This window comes from Salvelinus namaycush, chromosome 28, assembly GCF_016432855.1.
Source record: "Salvelinus namaycush isolate Seneca chromosome 28, SaNama_1.0, whole genome shotgun sequence".
Taxonomy (NCBI): domain Eukaryota; kingdom Metazoa; phylum Chordata; class Actinopteri; order Salmoniformes; family Salmonidae; genus Salvelinus; species Salvelinus namaycush.
In genome coordinates, this window is record NC_052334.1 from 13,015,980 (window position 1) to 13,036,408 (window position 20,429).

The 20,429-nt window shown below is 43.5% G+C and overlaps 1 protein-coding gene across 1 annotated transcript in view; it reads left to right on the forward strand.

Annotated features, from left to right (window-relative positions):
* Positions 1-2,450: 2,450 nt before the first annotated feature.
* LOC120022956 (coiled-coil domain-containing protein 85C-A-like) overlaps positions 2,451-20,429 on the forward strand; it is an 83,829-nt gene continuing 65,850 nt past the window's right edge. The window contains exon 1 of the mRNA XM_038966916.1: positions 2,451-3,156. Coding sequence (XP_038822844.1) covers positions 2,451-3,156 — 706 coding nt within the window. The remainder of the gene's footprint in view (positions 3,157-20,429) is intronic.

The following is a 20,429-nucleotide window of genomic DNA, read 5'->3' on the forward strand; positions in this document are numbered from 1 at the left end:
CAGCAGAGTATTTTGCTGTCTGTTTCCTCCGTTTTGTAAGTGTGCTTGATGGCAGACGTAACTCATCTTTGCTCCACTATTACTATTCATATCCTCTATCTGCCTTGATACCCGCACAAAATACAATAATAGGAGAGGAAGTCATGGTAACAGTCCTGTCTGAGACAGTTTGTTTTCAGACAGGCATCAAAACATTGAGAAGAAGCCTAATGCAATAAACAGAAGACAAATCCACCGGAGTTATTCCACTTCTGTGGATGACATCAATTGGTGTCTGTTCTTAGGAGATGCTAAATATGACTTCTGTGACTGTCAGTCAATTAACTCACTCTTATATTATTCTAATAATACATTCACTCATTTAGATATGTTAATACAGTATTAATATTGCTAAATTAGATAATTTATTATTATGTTCCACATGATTGCAAATCATATATATTTCTAATTCCACACCAATAATTGTATTTCTTTGATAGAACCATTTCGTTCTAGCATTTAATTATGTTTGGTCCGGATATTCTCAGGATTTGTATCTAAATTATGCATCGTATGCATGAAGAGGTTTTGCAACAATGTAGCCTATAGTGTTTCATGGTGGAATAAAACATTTATGCAACTGCCTTGTTGCAACATCGTTGCAGTTTTTGGTGCAATGTTGTCTTTGCCACTAGATGGCAACCTGTTCACACAATATTCTTGAAATATTGTTTTGGCACAAGGTCCCAACATGGCCCAACCCGTGGCCCCAACCCGTGGCCCCAATCCACGGCCTCACAACTTGTTGAACTTCAGTAAACGATCAAACTTTCACATTATTGTATCATTATTTTATTATTGATCATAATATTTATGGTCAGCTATTAACCTCTTAAATGTAGGAACTAAATGTAATCTAAAATGTAATCTACATAATCCTCTAAAGTAATTATTTATCATGAGGACCATAACAAATAACTAGTAATGCTGCATACTCCAATAAAGGTTCAAATCTCACCTTTCTGGTAAAATGTTTTATAAATTAGTAACTTTTGAGGACACAAGCTCAAGTACACAGTACAAATATGATACAAATATGATTTTATTTAAAGCTTTTAAGCTTTAAAATCAATGTCATAGGCCTATAGTTCTTAGTGGCCTCTCCCCCTGCAAATCCTGACAGTCAACTCTTGTGGTAATTTAAGTTGGGGTGAATGAGGAAGAATATATGCATATATGCATAATAACTATGCATCAAACTCCCAGGCAAATAATGAGAAAACACCAAATCTGTATCTACAGCCATAGCTAATAATTGTTCTACAATATACTATTTGTATTTGTTAATTAGACTCCCATTTGTCACATTCCATAACATATCATAGTATCATACAAAGTTAGGCATAGGCTACTCTGTTATAACTCTATTATTAGCCAGTAGCCTAAAGAGTATTTCATTCGTTTTTTTTTATTATCCAGAAAATGATGGGCAATAGGCCAACTGCCTCGTATTTATTTGCATTCCAAATAGGCCCACAAATTTTTTGTTTACGAACAAATGCACTTCAGTTTACTTTCTGAAACTCAAATGAGATGTTCCCCTCGTGAAATCTGCCAGCTGGCTCTTTAAGAAGACTGAACAGTGGAGTCAAACTACAAGGCTCTCCTTGAATCTACCTGCTCCAACTACTAGGTTACTGGTTTCTACTAGTCCCTGATTGGTCGCCCGAACAAATCTTCTTGAGTTGGTTGCGTCAAGCTTGAAGCTGACAGGATGCTGAGATCAGAGGGCGAATTCAACGAAGTCTGATTCCAACCTTGCTGCCTTGATTGAGGACATAATTTGATCCGAATACTGTCACTTTAGTGCATGTCGGCCTTGCTTGTAAAGGAGGAATTGCATTATGAGCTCGTCTGCGCTTGTTAGCGTGAACATTTCTGTCTTTTGAATGAATATTGCCTGGCTGAAAGCAAACCTGCGCTGTGGACACAAAAGCTCTGACATTGCGAGTTGATGCAGTGCTTGCTGTGGGAGATCCTTTCAAGTAATTCGGCGAATCCGATGTTCAAAGAGAACCACTTATCTCCCGGTCTGCCCGGTGCGTAAAAGCGGGCACGGTGTCTCTCCAAACTCCACTCTGAGAGCAGTTATCGAAATGAAAAACAAAAAATGCTTTTTGCGATTTTGCTGAATTTTACAAGGGGATTATCTAGTGCCTACCTGCTTACTTGTCTGCCTATTTGGGTCACTTGCTTAGCTCCAACGCGTTTTGTTTTTATTAGGCTACAGATTCCTGGCCTGTTGAATTCATCGTTATCCTTCATTCATGTCGCATTGGAATAACTTCATCTATCATGGATTTTCTTTTCTTTACAAAGTCACTGTTTAGCCTCCGTTTAGACATCCTATAGATTCGGACACTTTAGAGTGCAATCGAACCCACGTAGCAGCGCAACACCAGGAGGGGAACATGGACAGAAATGCCCCAGACGGACCGTTGCTGGATGACTTGAGCAAACTCACGGACGAGGAGCTCTCTAGGCTCGGAAAAGATGAGCTCATCAGGAGGCTACGGAGAACGGATAACGAGAAAATGAACTTAATGGTGGATCACGGGAACATGATGAAAGACGTGAACCGGAGACTACAGGTCCACCTTCACGAGATCCGCAGCCTCAAGGAGATCAACCAGAAGCTACAGGACGACAACCACGAGCTCCGGGAGCTCTGCTGTTTCCTGGACGACGACAGGCAGAAGGGCAAGAAGCTGTCCCGGGAGTGGCAACACTTCGGCCGCTACACCGCCGGATCGATGTGGCAGGATGTCGAGGTGTACCATCAGAAGCTGAAGGATCTGGAAGCCAACCAGGACTCTGTGATGCGGGAGAACCTGGAACTGAAGGAGATCATTCTGATGCTGGAGGAGGAGAGGAACGGAGCCGGGTCACGGAGCTCGATAGACTCCCAGTCCAGCCTGACCAACCTGAACGGGGGCACCAGAACCATTAGGGACGTCGGGGACGGGAGTAGTACCTCCAGCACCGGCAGTGCCGGTAGTCCTGACCACAACCACATACACACGCCGGCCGAGGGGAAGATAGCGTCCCTGCGGAGGTCTATGGACGACCTGTCGCCGGTGTCACACATCCACAGGAGCATCCCTAATGAACTGCATGGTGAGTCCATAGAAAGACATAAAATCCTATGCATTATAGAATATGTGTGGGTGAGTTTCCCTACAGAGTGCAACAAGACCCCCAACTTGTGCAGTGCACCTTATTATTGAAGATGATGGGAATCTTCATTTTATAGGCTACATCTTTAGTTTGATATATAGGACTCCAATGTGTGACTGGTTGGTAGGGGGCCTAGTGCTGTCCTTGAATGCAGATGTATTAAATGTATAGCCTACAGATATTAGCCATTCTGAAATCTGCCCTAGCTGGCTGTGTGAGTAGAGAAAGTGAATGAGAATTTAATATGCAAATAGCCAAGAACACAAGTTACTTGTAAGTGTGTGATAGAATTGGTTTGAACTGAAGTCCTACCCAAAAAACATACATTAGGGGTACTTTTGAGTCTTGTAGGGCACTATATAGTGAGCCATCTGGGACGCAACCTAGAATTATAGAACCCCACTTGTCACACTGATGCCCTTAACTCACACCTCTGACATCAGAGTGTCCCAGTGACATCATGATAAAAGCAGTCTTATCAGGAAGGAGTCAGGCCAGTTTGGAACATGCCCAGGCCATCATGACCTCCTGACCTGTTAATGGTCCACAAGGAGACATGGAGAGTCCGATAAGGACCTATCACCCCAAAACCAGACAGTCTTAAAACAATGTCCCTCCCACCTTTGAATGTGGTCTGCATTTCAATCTAATCTGTGCACCCATAACCACACCTTGCACTGTATCGTATGTCATATCACAAGAGACTCATGTGCAACCTAATGTAAAATGTGACAAATGCTTATTTATCGGTTCATGATCAGCTAGTATGCTATACATAAACACCTCCTTGGAAGGTGAACTAGGCCTTTCTGTCATGCCCTGTTACATAGTAATAACATGGTGGCTGACTGGGTTCAGAGGAAGTTTACATTACTGCTGCTGTTAGTGTTGAGTGGTAGATAAGAGATGTAGAGATATGTGGATGTGGGTATTTCCAGTGGGTTCCCACCCTCACCCCTCCACACACCCTGACCACCAAGGTACAGTACTAGTCAAAAGTTCGGACACACCTACTCATTCCAGGGTTTTTCTTTATTTTTATTATGTTCTACATTGTAGAATAAAAGTGAAGACATCACAACTATGAAATAACACATATGGAATCATGTAGTAACCAAAAACAAATCAAAATATATTTTATATTTGAGATTCTTCAAAGTAGCCACCCTTTGCCTTGATGACAGCTTTGCACACGCTTGGCATTCTCTCAACCAGCTTCACCTGGAATGCTTTTCCAACAGTCTTGAAGGAGTTCCCACATATGCTAAGCACTTGTTGGCTGCTTATCCTTCACTCTGCGGTCCAACTCATCCCAAACCATCTCAATTAGATGTGTTTTGGGTCATTGTCCTGTTGAAAAACAAATTATAGTCCCACTAAGCGCAAACCAGATGGGATGGCGTATCTCTGCAGAATGCTGCGGTAGCCATGCTGGTTAAGTGTGCCTTGAATTCTAAATAAATCACAGACTGTCACCTGCAAAGCACTCCCACACCATCACACCTCCTCCATGCTTCACGGTGGGAACCACACCGTGGTTTTTATTTAAAAAAACATGAATTTGACAGTAGCTTACAGGCAGCTCGGTGGTGAGTCAAATTCTGTATTTCATATTACAGTACACTGACTGTAATATACATACAGTATCAAAGCAAGTACTGTGTAATGACACCCAGTACCACACTGTAAAATGTATTATATTATACTGTAAAAAAAACAAATTGCTACAATAATCTGAATAAATGAATGATTGAATGAATGGGTTCATTGAGGGGAGGGGTTTGTATTTTACAGTATTTTACTGTAATTACAAGGGATTGGTGAGAGCAGGTGGGCTGCTAGGTCAAGTGTTTACACAATACAGTACATTAACCACTTATGAGTTAAGTTGGTACAACAATCTCACTCATGGGTGCAACAAATATATCCTCTTACAAGGCACGCCTCAAAATATGTTAATGAGCAAGAAACAACAATACCATGCACCCACTAGTGGTCAAAAGGTTTTTGGCTCTCCCAAAATTCCAGTACCATTGGAACTACAGCAATTCTTTCCACGCCCACAACATTTTCCCACAATGCACCATAATTTACAGTATGCAGCAGTAAAACGTTTCAGAGTATTTTACTGTTGATAATTCCCCAAATTAGTGTATAATTTACAGTTTTCTGTTACAGTGCACTGCCTGAGCTCTGCAAACTGTCCATATGTTGACGTGTTAAGTAGGACCCACGCCAGGCCTCATAGTAGTCAAACTGTATTCAACTTTTAGACAAGCTGTGTTTAACTTCATAGTAATCTAGCTGTGTTGAAAAGTTGAAAGGACCCAGTCTGCTAATGGATCCTCCCTATAAACCGAGTCTTTATCTTATCTTAGATATGCACTTATCGCTATCCACTGCTCTCCACTCAATCCTTCTAAATTACCTCTATCCTATCTTTCCACTACTCCCTACTCCCTCAACCCCTGTTTTCACCAGATGATAAACTCTGTGGCCCAGATGATACTCTTACAGTAAGGACAGTTGGCTGGACATACATCACATCTCATCAAATCAGCTACAGTACAGACTGTCTCGTCAATACAGCTACAGTACAGTCTGTCTCCTCAATACAGCTACAGTACAGACAGTCTCGTCAATACAGCTACAGTACAGACCATCTCCTCAATACAGCTACAGTACAGACCATCTCCTTAATACAGCTACAGTACAGACCATCTCCTTAATACAGCTACAGTACAGACAGTCTCCTCAATACAGCTACAGTACAGACCATCTCCTCAATATAGCTACAGTACAGACCATCTCCTTAATACAGCTACAGTACAGACCATCTCCTTAATACAGCTACAGTACAGACCATCTCCTCAATACAGCTACAGTACAGTCTGTCTCGTCAATACAGCTACAGTACAGACCATCTCCTCAATACAGCTACAGTACAGACCATCTCCTCAATACAGCTACAGTACAGTCTGTCTCCTCAATACAGCTACAGTACAGTCTGTCTCGTCAATACAGCTACAGTACAGTCGGTCTCCTCAATACAGCTACAGTACAGACCATCTCCTTAATACAGCTACAGTACAGACCATCTCCTCAATACAGCTACAGTACAGACCATCTCCTCAATACAGCTACAGTACAGACCATCTCCTTAATACAGCTACAGTACAGACCGTCTCGTCAATACAGCTACAGTACAGTCTGTCTCCTCAATACAGCTACAGTACAGACCATCTCCTCAATACAGCTACAGTACAGACCATCTCCTTAATACAGCTACATTACAGACCGTCTCGTCAATACAGCTACAGTACAGTCTGTCTCCTCAATACAGCTACAGTACAGACTGTCTCCTTAATACAGCTACAGTACAGACCATCTCCTCAATACAGCTACAGTACAGACCATCTCCTTAATACAGCTACAGTACAGACAGTCTCCTCAATACAGCTACAGTACAGACCATCTCCTTAATATAGCTACAGTACAGACCATCTCCTCAATACAGCTACAGTACAGACCATCTCGTCAATACAGCTACAGTACAGACCATCTCCTCAATACAGCTACAGTACAGACCATCTCCTTAATACAGCTACAGTACAGACCATCTCCTTAATACAGCTACAGTACAGACCATCTCCTTAATACAGCTACAGTACAGACCATCTCCTCAATACAGCTACAGTACAGACCATCTCCTTAATACAGCTACAGTACAGACAGTCTCCTCAATACAGCTACAGTACAGACCATCTCCTTAATACAGCTACAGTACAGACAGTCTCCTCAATACAGCTACAGTACAGACCATCTCCTCAATACAGCTACAGTACAGACCATCTCCTCAATACAGCTACAGTACAGACCATCTCCTTAATACAGCTACAGTACAGACAGTCTCCTCAATACAGCTACAGTACAGACCGTCTCGTCAATACAGCTACAGTACAGACCATCTCCTCAATACAGCTACAGTACAGTCTGTCTCCTCAATACAGCTACAGTACAGACCATCTCCTTAATACAGCTACAGTACAGACCATCTCCTTAATACAGCTACAGTACAGACAGTCTCCTCAATACAGCTACAGTACAGTCTGTCTCGTCAATACAGCTACAGTACAGACCATCTCCTTAATACAGCTACAGTACAGACAGTCTCCTCAATACAGCTACAGTACAGACAGTCTCCTCAATACAGCTACAGTACAGACCATCTCCTTAATACAGCTACAGTACAGACCGTCTCGTCAATACAGCTACAGTACAGACCATCTCCTTAATACAGCTACAGTACAGACTGTCTCCTCAATACAGCTACAGTACAGACCATCTCCTTAATACAGCTACAGTACAGACCGTCTCGTCAATACAGCTACAGTACAGACCATCTCCTCAATACAGCTACAGTACAGTCTGTCTCCTCAATACAGCTACAGTATAGACAGTCTCCTCAATACAGCTACAGTACAGACCATCTCCTTAATACAGCTACAGTACAGACCATCTCCTTAATACAGCTACAGTACAGACCATCTCCTTAATACAGCTACAGTACAGACCATCTCCTTAATACAGCTACAGTACAGACTGTCTCCTCAATACAGCTACAGTACAGACCATCTCCATAATACAGCTACAGTACAGACCGTCTCGTCTATACAGCGACAGTACAGACCATCTCCTCAATACAGCTACAGTACAGTCTGTCTCCTCAATACAGCTACAGTACAGTCTGTCTCCTCAATACAGCTACAGTACAGTCTGTCTCCTCAATACAGCTACAGTACAGACCATCTCCTTAATACAGCTACAGTACAGACTGTCTCCTCAATACAGCTACAGTACAGACCATCTCCATAATACAGCTACAGTACAGACCATCTCCTCAATACAGCTACAGTACAGTCTGTCTCCTCAATACAGCTACAGTACAGACCATCTCGTCAATACAGCTACAGTACAGACTGAGACAGTATGTGTGTCTTTTTTGTCCATGTGGCTAAGGCTAATCAATGTGTTTGTGTCCCAAATGGCACCCTATTCCCTATTTAGTCCACTACTTTTGACCAGAGCCCTATGGGTATGCCCTATGGGCCCTGGTCAAAAGTAATGCACTACTAGGGAATAGGGTGCCATTTGGAACGCATCCAATGTGTGAAATTTGCAGTGTCAGGTCTGTGACTGGCTGGTGATCGCTGTGACAAAGCCATTGTTACAGTGGGCATACAGCCCTGCATGTGGCCTTTGTTAATAATACTCTGATGGACAAACTGTATTGATCATAGTGCCATTGTTGTGTGAATAGTAATGTGGTCTGGTTTTGGCACAAGCTGCTCGTTCAGAGCCTGGCTGGCTGTTGTATTCTGGTTGGTTCATTGTCACAGTGTCATAACGGGTGTAGACTAACAGTGAAATTCTTTCCCCACCAAGACGAATGTTCTCCTCCAGCATTCTCTCACCTGTGTGTGATGCAGTGGTCATGGTGGGGTCAATCAAAGAGTTATAGCCACTTTATTGGTTCTCTCTGCTCTCTGGCCTATTAAATCAGCCACTGAAGCTGAGGGGAACGAGGTGTCGCTGTCAGTTTCACCCACTGCTTTTATTTACTAGCCGGGTCATGTGGGAGGGTTATCAGTCACAGTTTTAGACTCTCTCTGTGTGTGTGCGTGCGTGCGTGTGTGTGTGTTTGCGTGCGTGCGTGCGTGCGTGCGTGCGTGCGCGTGCGTGTGTGTAGAGGGATATGTACGGTGAGAGAGCCCACTTGTTGAGATTAGTTCGACTATAAATTCAGAGGATTCATTCCAGCGCTGCCTCAGAGGAAAGGCTTTGCGCCGGGCACTCTCTCTCACAGCAGTGTGTGTGTTATACACTCCTCTCATCTTAAAAGTGGCAGTCAGCCCTCCTACAGTTACAGTGTGTGTGTTATACACTCCTCTCATCTTAAAAGTGGCAGTCAACCCTCCTACAGTTACAGTGTGTGTGTTATACACTCCTCTCATCTTAAAAGTGGCAGTCAGCCCTCCTACAGTTACAGTGTGTGTGTTATACACTCCTCTCATCTTAAAAGTGGCAGTCAACCCTCCTACAGTTACAGTGTGTGTGTTATACACTCCTCTCATCTTAAAAGTGGCAGTCAGCCCTCCTACAGTTACAGTGTGTGTGTGTGTGTGTTATACACTAACCGGACAGTTTATTAGGTACACTTTTCCCCTTTACCCTACAGACAGTGAGTCATGTGGCCATGGCTTGCTATATAAATCAGGCAGACAGGCATCAAGGCATTAAGTTACTGTTCGATTGAACGTTAGAATGGGCAAATCAAGTGACCTAAGCGACTTTGAGTGTGGAACGTTGGTCGGTGCCAGGCAGGCCGGATCCAGTATCTCAGAAACGACCGCCCTCCTGGGCTTTTCACGCATGACAGTGTTTAGGTTTTACAGAGAGTGGTGCGTCAAACAAAAAATATCCAGTCAGCGGCCGTCATGTGGAATAAAACAGCTTGTTGATGAGAGAGGTCAAAGGAGAATGGTAAGAATCGTGCAATCAAACAGGCGGGCCACAAACAGACAAATAACAGCGCAGTACAACAGTTGTGTGCAGAACGGCATCTTGGAACACACAACTCATTGATCATTGTCATGGATGTGCTATTGCAGCTGACGACCGCACCAGGTTCCACTCCTATCTGCTTAAAACAAGAAGAAGTGGCTCCAGTGGGCACGCAATCACCAACACTGGACAATTGAGGAGTGGAAAAACATGGCCTGGAACATGACAGTGAACTCAGTTGACTTGACCGGCCTGGTCAGTCCCCAGACCTCAACCCAATAGAGCATGTTTGGGATGAGATGGAACGAGCTGTTCACAGCATGAATGTACCGCCGTCCAATCTGCAGCAACTGCGCGATGCCATCGTGTCAGCATGGACCAATATACTTGTGGAACGTTTCCGACACCCTGAAGAATTCAGGCCTGTTCTATCGCAAAGGTGGCACGCCGTGTGTGAGACCATCTTATATACAACCTACCGTACACCACTAAGGTGCTTGTCAATCAGCAAGTACACAGCTTTATGTTTATTTATGACTAAAACACATCACTGGACTAAAAGCTTACAGTTGTTCTCATGAGACTAAACAGGATTCTCTCTGAAAAGGGTTCTCTCTCCATCCATCTTGCTTTTTTTGTTGTCTCTTCTACAGTCTGGGAATTGCAATGACTTCACTATTTGGTTCTATTGTTCTTAAGCTTTCCCACTCACTTATGTACTTTAGAAGTTGTTTTAATCATTTCATAATGATGATCAGGAATAATAACCTTGTCCATAACAACATTGCCTTTCAGGAAAGGGTTTGGTCGTAGCGGATAACTGGCTAAATATTTTCCCCTACTCTGTTCACTTCACACCGTTTTGAGGTGATTAGACAGTCTACATAGTTGGCAGTGCAGTGATAACTCTTATCTTGTTTGGAGAGAGGGGAGGTGAGGGGGAGGTTGACTTTGGCTGAGACACCCAGCAGTACAGTGGGGAGGTGTGGTGGGGCCCTGAAAGCACTGAGCTTTGTTGGGTTGTGTCTGATTATTGTACCTCCGTTAGGGCAGAATCATCAGTATTCAGTAATACTGTACTTTTAATGCACCTTGAGATATTTTTGGTGCATGGGTTACGGTTGCTCTTAGGACTATGGTGTGTTTGGTTGACTTTGCCTCTTGGTTTGGTCCTCCTGTTTAATGGTCCTGCTGGAACACTTGTGCTGTTAAGCTGTGTGCTCTGTGTTATGGCTCTGTGTGCTCTGTGTTATGGCTCTGTGTGCTCTGCGTTATGGCTCTGTGTGCTCTGTGTTATGGCTCTGTGGGCTCTGTGTTATGGCTCTGTGGGCTCTGTGTTATGGCTCTGTGTGCTCTGTGTTATGGCTCTGTGTGCTCTGTGTTATGGCTCTGTGTGCTCTGCGTTATGGCTCTGTGTGCTCTGCGTTATGGCTCTGTGTTATGGCTCTGTGTTATGGCTCTGTGGGCTCTGTGGGCTCTGTGTTATGGCTCTGTGTGCTCTGTGTTATGGCTCTGTGTGCTCTGCGTTATGGCTTTGTGTGCTCTGTGTTATGGCTCTGTGTGCTCTGTGTTATGGCTCTGTGTGCTCTGCGTTATGGCTCTGTGTGCTCTGCGTTATGGCTCTGTGTGCTCTGCGTTATGGCTCTGTGGGCTCTGTGTTATGGCTCTGTGGGCTCTGTGTTATGGCTCTGTGTGCTCTGTGTTATGGCTCTGTGGGCTCTGTGTTATGGCTCTGTGGGCTCTGTGGGCTCTGTGTTATGGCTCTGTGGGCTCTGTGTTATGGCTCTGTGTGCTCTGTGTTATGGCTCTGTGTGCTCTGTGTTATGGCTCTGTGGGCTCTGTGTTATGGCTCTGTGGGCTCTGTGTTATGGCTCTGTGTGTGTTTGGTTTTGCCCTGTCTCGGGTCCTGGCTCACTTGCTGGATGATGTGTTTGATCAGGCACTATAGAGTCAGGCTTGGGGGCTGTGTGTGAGGCTATATGGGCCTGTGGAGGTCTTTGTTCAGCCATCTCTGTTGTGTTCAGTTCTGTGCCCTGCTTCCCAGCTGCCCTTCTCCTCCTCCACCCACTACCCCCCAAACTTTTATGAATGGGTCTCTTTCTTTCACCTGCTTACTCACTCACTCACTTACTCACTCATTTACTCTAATTTATTCTCTATCTCTCTCTCTCTTCCCCTGTTGCACTTGTTCACCCACCCTATCAAGCCCTCTGTCAATTCAATTCAAGGGCTTTATTGGCATGGGAAACATATGTTAACATTGCCAAAGCAAGTGAACTAGATAATAAACAAAAGTGAAATAAACAATACAAATGAACAGTAAACATTACACTCCCAAAAGTTCCAAAAATAATAAAGACATTTCAAATGTCATATCAAGTGCAAAAGGAAAAATAAATAAACATAGATATGGGTTGTATTTACAATGGTGTTTGTTCTTCACTGGTTGCTCTTTTCTTGTGGCAACAGGTCACAAATCTTGCCACTGTGATTGCACACTGTGGTATTTCACCCAGTAGATATGGGAGTTATTCACAAATGGGTTTGTTTTCGAATTCTTTGTGAATCTGTGTAATCTGAGGGAAAAATGTGTCTCCAATATGGTCATACATTTGGAAGGAGGTTAGGAAGTGCAGCTCAGTCTCCATATCATTTTGTGGGCAGTGTGAACATAGCCTGTCTTCTCTTCAGAGCCAGGTCTGCCTTCTACGGCCTTTCTCAATAGCAAGGCTATGCTCACTGAATCTGTACATAGTAAAATCTTTCCTTAATTTTGGGTCAGTCACAGTGGCCAGGTATTCTGCCAATGTGTACTCTCTGTTCAGGGCCAAATAGCATTCTAGTTTGCTCTGTTTTTTTGTTAATTATTTTTGTAGAGTAATTCTATTTTAGTTTTCTCATGATTTGGTTGGGTCTAATTGTGTTGCTGCGTTGCCCCTCTCTTTCTCTTTCCCTCACTTCCCCTGTTGCACTTGTCCTCCTCTGTCCAAACTCTGAAACCCCCCTTTCTCTGCCTGTTGCACTTGTTGTCCTCCTCTGTCCAAACTCTGAAACCCCCCTTTCTCTGCCTGTTGCACTCAGTGTCTCTCCCATTCTCCCCCCACTCTTTCTTTGGTTCCCACTAGTGTTGTCATGATACCAACATTGTACTAATGATACGATACCAAGCCAAGTATCACGATACATCTCAAGGATGATCAATGGAAACAGGATGCACCTGAGCTCAATTTCGAGTCTCATAGCAAAGGGTCTGAATACTTATGTAAATAAGGTATTTCAGTTTTTATTTGTAATACATTTGCAAATATTTCTAAAAACCTGTTTTCGCTTTGTCATTATGGGGTATTGTGTGTAGATCGCTGAGGATATGTTTTTATTTAATCCATTTTAGAATAAGGCTGTAACGTAACAACACGTGGCAAAAGTCAAGTGATCTGAATACTTTCGGAAGGCACTGTAGATCAGGCTTACATTAGGTCTATATGAATGCTACATTTTGAAGCACATCTCATGATCAGCAGACCCTTTTCCTTTTTTCCTGTGTCAATCAAATGTGCCTAGACCTAATGTCAAGATACAAGGTTGTTAGCTAGCTAGGTAACATGACTGAACATGTTTATTAACATTGAGAGAGAGCAAAAGAGAGAGAGTGAGAGAGAGCAAAAGAGAGAGAGAGAGAGAGAGAGAGAGAGAGAGAGAGAGAGAGAGAGAGAGAGAGAGAGAGAGAGAGAGAGAGAGAGAGAGAGAGAGAGAGAGAGAGAGAGAGAGAGAGAGAGAGAGAGAGAGAGAGAGAGAGAGAGAGAGAGAGAGAGAGAGAGAGAGAGAGAGAGAGAGAGAGAGAGAGAGAGAGAGAGAGAGAGAGAGAGAGAGAGAGAGAGAGAGAGAGAAAAAGAGAGAGAGAGAGAGAGCAAAAGAGAGAGAGAGAGAGAGAGCAAAAGAGAGAGAGAGAGAGAGAGCAAAAGAGAGAGAGAGAGAGCAAAAGAGAGAGCAAAAGAGAGAGAGTGAGAGAGAGCAAAAGAGAGAGAGAGAGAGAGAGATAGAGCAAAAGAGAGAGAGAGAGAGAGAGAGAGAGAGAGAGAGCAAAAGGCCTGACTGAGGGGTTTGGCTGTGTCCTGTTTCTCCCTCCCAGGCCTGAGTGTTGACTGTCTCTCTCTGGCTAGCTGGGTTGGCGATGGAGAGAGCTTAAACCATGGCAAATCAAATCCTTTCTCATACATAATGTATTTGACCAAGGTCTAAAGGCAATCTGCACAATGCCAAGCTCAGGCCCCACCCTTGTGAACAACCAAGGATACCTCTCTCGAGATAAGACTTTTTACAGTGGCTGTTATCAGTTGGCGAAGAGTTTGAATTTGAATCTAGGTAGCTTCAACTAACACATACCTGACATTGGTGACATTCTCTATAAAACGTCCTTCAGTAACACAGGAGACAGTTAGTCCTAGTATGCGTCTGTTTGTTTGAATAAACACACCGGTGTTTTTAATTGAAATGTTACACCATCTAGGTCACTTCCTCATTAACTATACACTAGCGTTATGGATTCACCAACTCACGTTATAATGATGGCTCAATGTGAGAAACCCGTCTCTCGCCTGCACACTGAGTTTAGTTAGGATGTTGAGCTGAAACATTTGTGCGTTATGAACCCCTGTGGCAGATCAAAATAAATAAAATATCTGGGGGAAAATGAATAATTCAGATTATTTCTTGATTGCAGAAATCTTATTCAGTATTTTTGAAAGAATGTCTTGACATAAATGGGAGCATTAACCTTGAAATATTGAACATTGAGTCTATTCAAACATCCCATGACCTACAGTATGTACAGTAATAGGAGAATGTGGCCTGGCTTGAACCCTCAACAGTAAATACTGTAGTCTTATGTTCTCCTATGAACCATGTCACCATATGGCACTGTTAAGTCTCAGAATAAACACTCTTTGGATTTATATAAAACATGTGGATGTCAATTTATGGACCTCATCTACGCTGAAGCTATTTATCCTAAATCTGATGTTGGTTTCCAGCCAAGTGATAATCCTCATGATGTTGACAGTAGGGATGGTGCCAGGTTTCCTCCAGATGTGACACTTGGCATTCAGGCCAAAGAGTTCAATCTTGGTTTCATCAGACCAGAGAATCTTGTTTTGGGGGCTTCCGAGTGGCACTGTGGTCTAAGGCACTGCATCGCAGTGCTAGAGGCGTCACTACAGACCCTGGTTTGATTCCAGGCTGTATCACAACCGGCCGTGATTGGGAATCCCATAGGGCGGCGCACAATTGGCCCAGTGTCATCTGGGTTAGGGTTTGGCCGGGGTAGGCCGTCATTGTAAATAATTTGTTCTTAACTGGCTTGCCTAGTTAAATAAAGGTTAAATAAATAAAAATGTTTTTTTTATGTTAAAAAAAAATGGTCTGAGAGTCTTTAGGTACCTTTTTCAAACTCCAAGTGGGCTGTCATGTGCCTTTTACTGAGGAGTGGCTTCCGCTGGTCACTCTACCATAAAGGCCTGATTGGTCACCTCCCTGACCAAGACCCTTCTCCACTGATTGCTCTGTTTGGCCGGGCGGCCAGCTCTAGTCTTGGTGGTTCCAAACTTCTTCCATTTAAGAATGACGGAGGCCACAGTGTTCTTGGGGACCTTCAATGCTGCAGAGATCTTTTGGTAACCTTCCCCAGATCTGTGCCTCGACACAATCCTGTCTCAGTGCTCTACGGACAATTCCTTCGACCTCATGGCTTGGTTTTTGCTCTGACATGCACTGTCAACTGTGGGACCTTATATAGACAGATGTGTGCCTTTCCAAATCATGTCCAATCAATTGGATTTTCCACAGGTGGACTCCAATCAAGTTGTAGAAACATCTCAAGGATGATCAATGGAAACAGGATGTACCTGAGCTCAATTTCAAGTCTCATAGCAAAGGGCCTGAATACTTACATAAACAAGGTATTTCTTATTTTTTTTTAAATTTAATTTGTAAAAATATTGAAAACCTGTTTTCACTTTGTCATAATGGGATATTGTGTGTAGATTGCTGAGGATAATGTTTTTTAAATCCATTTTAGAATAAGGCTGTAACGTAATAAAATGTGGAAAAAGTCAATGGGTCTGAATACTTTCCGAAGGCACTGTATGTGTGGATAGATTTTTTTTTAAGTGTCTGTTTCTGTACATACAGTATTTAATTATTGGTTTCATTCTTCCGACTCACTTAGCCCACCTTGGCACTTAGCGGCATAAATCATTCTGAAACCCACAACGATTAGACTTAATGGGAAAGTCAATACACATCCAGACACAGCAATGAAATTAAAAGCTTTTCAAATATGTCACACTATCCAGCCAGCCAGTCTCGTGCCAAAACTGCTATATACAGCTGTGGCCCTCTTTTTGTGTGTGTTTGTACGCACACACTATAGTGTGTGTCTGTTATTGTTTTACGACAGTCAAATTGTTCGTAAGTCATTGTGGAATGAATCGGCAGTTACCGATATATTTCTCTCTGACTCTGTAATTATGTGGCTCTGTTCATCTGGAAAGGCATGAACATTTCAATCAGGAGCGTTCCAGAAAAAAGGCGTCTAGAAATGAGACCATCCAGACCCCCCAGCTAGCCAACCTAGGGACAGAGGGTGCTCAATCTGCCACTCCATTTGGGGCCAGATTGGGTTTTGGGTCCTGTTTCAACTTTCAGATAACATTTCAGCTCCCTCTTCCCACAGAGAGAAGAGAGAGAGAGTTTCCTGGGGTTTCTAGTAGGGGTAGAGGGTGAGAGAGAGAAGAGAGAGAGAGAGAGAGTCTCTTGGGGTTTCTTGTAGGGGTAGAGGGTGAGAGAGAGAAGAGAGAGAGAGAGAGAGAGAGAAAGAGAGAGAGTCTCTTGGGGTTTCTTGTAGGGGTAGAGGGTGAGAGAGAGAAGAGAGAGAGAGAGAGAGAGAGTCTCTTGGGGTTTCTTGTAGGGGTAGAGGGTGAGAGAGAGAAGAGAGAGAGAGAGAGAGTCTCTTGGGGTTTCTTGTAGGAGTAGAGGGTGAGAGAGAGAAGAGAGAGAGAGAGAGAGAGAGTCTATTGGGGTTTCTTGTAGGGGTAGAGGGTGAGAGAGAGAAGAGAGAGAGAGAGAGAGAGAGTCTCTTGGGGTTTCTTGTAGGGGTAGAGGGTGAGAGAGAGAAGAGAGAGAGAGAGAGAGTCTCTTGGGGTTTCTTGTAGGGGTAGAGGGTGAGAGAGAGAAGAGAGAGAGAGTCTCCTGGGGTTTCCAGTAGGGGTAGAGGGCACACGTTTACAAGGGATTAGGGCACACATTTACAAAGGGTTAGGGCACACTACGTGGGGTTAGGGAATTCAGTATGGGTGCAAGGCACAGAGAGAGCATCTCCAGAGCCCAGATAAGCTCTATTCTAAAAGGACATTCAACGAGATGATTATTATAGAGGATGAGCATCTGGAGACTGTCAGCTTGGTTTAGATCCTCAGCCTTTTGACTGGTACAGAAGTTAGGGTCTTCAGGCTGAATCATTATGTTACAACCATACATATAACTGAATATTTCTTTAAAATCTCCCATTGACATCAATGTCTTATTTGCACTAAAGCGCAGATCTCAAATTAGTATTAGGCTCTTTGAGTGTTTGGTGGTCATGTTGCTCATTTCTGGATGTGGTATAATCCCATTGTTTTGATCCTTTAAGATCCCATGAGAGCTAGAGGAGTCATTGGCTGCATCACAAATGGCATCCTATTGCCTATATAGTGTTCTAGCAGTGATCAAAAGTAGTGCACTATATAGGGAATATGACATGAATCCCACATCCATCTTTCAGGAAGCTATATATCTTGTGTGACCATGTAATCTCCATGCCTCATGTATGCCCCAGTACTCACCAGGTCATCCATACCCAGGCCTCTGCTGTGTTGTATAACCCACCATGCCACTACCTGTTTAGTCATGCGTTTTTGGATCAGTAACATGAAACTGCGACCAAGATCAAAGCTTATCCGTCTGCCAAACGTCTATGGGACGTTCTGGAACCAACGGCACAAACCAGAAGCAGATGCGATTTTCCCAGAATTCTGATTATAGAATCAACAAATCAGAACTGCTGAGGATGTGAGCTGGTTTTCTTGAATGTAGCAATGTGGGTACCCAGTTATGTATCTACTGGTATATGTGTCCTACCTACTCTGAGTTTACATAATATCAAGGACACCTTCCTAATGTTGAGTTGCACCCCCCCTCTCCTTTTGCTCTCAGAACAGCCTTCGTTGGGGCATGGACTCTACAAGGTGTTGAAAGCGTTCCACAGGGATGCTGTCCCATGTTGACTCCAATGCTTCCCACAGTTGTGTGAAGTTGGCTGGATGTCCTTTGGGTGGTGGACCATTCTTGATACACACAGGAAATGGTTGAGTGTGAAAAACCCAGCAGTGTTGCAGTTCTTGACACAAACCGGTGCGCCTGGCACCTACTACCATACCCTGTTCAAAGGCACTTAAATATTTAGTCTTGCCCATTCTCTCCTCTGAATGGCACACATACACAATCCATGTCTCAATTGTCTCAAAGCTTAAAAATCTTTTTTTAACCTGTCTCCTCCCCTTCATCTACACTGATTGAAGGGGATTTAACAAGTGACATCAATAAGGGATTTCTATCTAAATCCCTGCTGATCAGTCCTCTCTTCAGAAAAGAAGACAATCTGTCTAATGTTTTCACCCACCCTCCCCACACACTCTATTCCCTATATCAGGCCTATTCAGCTGGCAGCCCACGGGCCAGATCCCGTTTATTAATTTATACTGGCCCTTTGATCAATTCTGAACATTAATACATGATCAGAAGAAAAAAAATTCCCAGTCAAAATCCGATGTTCAGTGCCAAAATGACAAGCACTATGGTGGGTGTCTATAGCAGTGGTTCCCAAACTGTAGCAGTGGTCAACCCAAAAAAGTAATACAACATATATACAGTACCAGTCAAGAGTTTGGATAAACCTACTTCAAGGTTATAGTTTCTATAAGTTATAGTTTCTTTATTTTGACTATTTTCTACATTGTCGAATATTACTGAAGACATCAAAACTATGAAATAACATGGAATATGTAACATGGAATATGGAATCATGTAGTAACCAAAACATTTTAGATTCTTCAAAGTAGACACCCTTTGCCTTGATGACAGCTATGCACACTCTTGGCATTCTCTCAACCAGCTTCATGCGGAATGCTTTTCCAACAGTCATGAAGGAGTTCCCACATATGCTGAGCACTTGTTGGCTGATTTTCCTTCACTCTGCAGTCCAAGTCATCCCAAGCCATCTCAGTTGGGTTGAGGTTGGGTGATTGTGGAGGCCAGGTCATATGATGCAACACTCCATCAGTCGCCTTCTTGGTAAAATAGCCCTTACTCAGCCTGGAGGTGTGTTTTGGGTCCTCGTCCTGATAAAAAACAAATGATAGTCCCTCTAAGCGCAAACAAGATGGGATGGCCTATCGCTGCAGAATTCTGTGGTAGCCATGCTGGTTAAGTGTGCCTTGAATTCTAAATAAATCATTGACAGTGTCACCAGCAAAGCACCCCCACACCATCACACCTCCTCCTCCATGCTTCACGGTGGGAACCACACATGAGGAGATCATCCGTTCACCTACTCTGCGTCTCACAAAGACACGGCGGTTGGAACCAAAAATCTCACATTTGGACATATTTCCACCAGTCTAATGTCCATTGCTCGTGTTTCTTGGCCCAAGCAAGCCTCTTATTGGTGTCCTTTAGTAGTGTTTTTTCTTTGCAGCATTTTGACTATGAAGGCCTGATTCACGCAGTCTCCTCTGAACAGTTGATGTTGAGATGTGTCTGTTACTTGAACTCTGGGTCTTCCTTTCCTGTGGCGGTCCTCATGAGAGCCAGTTTCATCATAGCGCTTGATGGTTTTTGCGACTTTATTATTATTTTTTTTAACCTTTATTTAACTAGGCAGGTCAGTTAAGAACAAATTCAGAGTCGAAAAGGTACAGAACGGCAGGCAGTCTCAGAGTCAGGGCAGGCAGAGGTCAATAATCCAGTGTGGTGGGACAAGATACAGAACGGCAGGCAGTCTCAGAGTCAGGGCAGGCAGAGGTCAATAATCCAGTGTGGTGGGACAAGATACAGAATGGCAGACAAGCTCAGGACAGGCAGAATGGTCAAAACAAGGACACCAGGAACTAGAACCAGACAAGCGCAAGGGGAAAACCACTGGTAGGCTTGACGAACAAAACAAACTAGCAACAGACAAACAGAGAACACAGGTATAAATACACTGGGGATAATGGGGAAGATGGGCGACACCTGAAGGTGGGTGGAGACAAGCAGAAACGACCGGTGAAACAGATCAGGGTGTGACAAACGCATTAAGGAAAGAAATTCCACAAATGAACTTTTAACAAGGCAAACCTGTTAATTGAAATGCATTCCAGGTGACTACCAAGAGTTTGCAAAGCTGTCATCAAGGCAAAGGGTGGCCACTTTGAAGAATCTCAAATCTCAAATATATTTTGATTGAACACTTTTTTTTGTTACTACAGTACCTCATTCATATGTGTAATTTCATAGTTTTGATATTTTCACTATTATTTAAAACCCTGGAATGAGTAGGTGTGTCCAAACTTTTG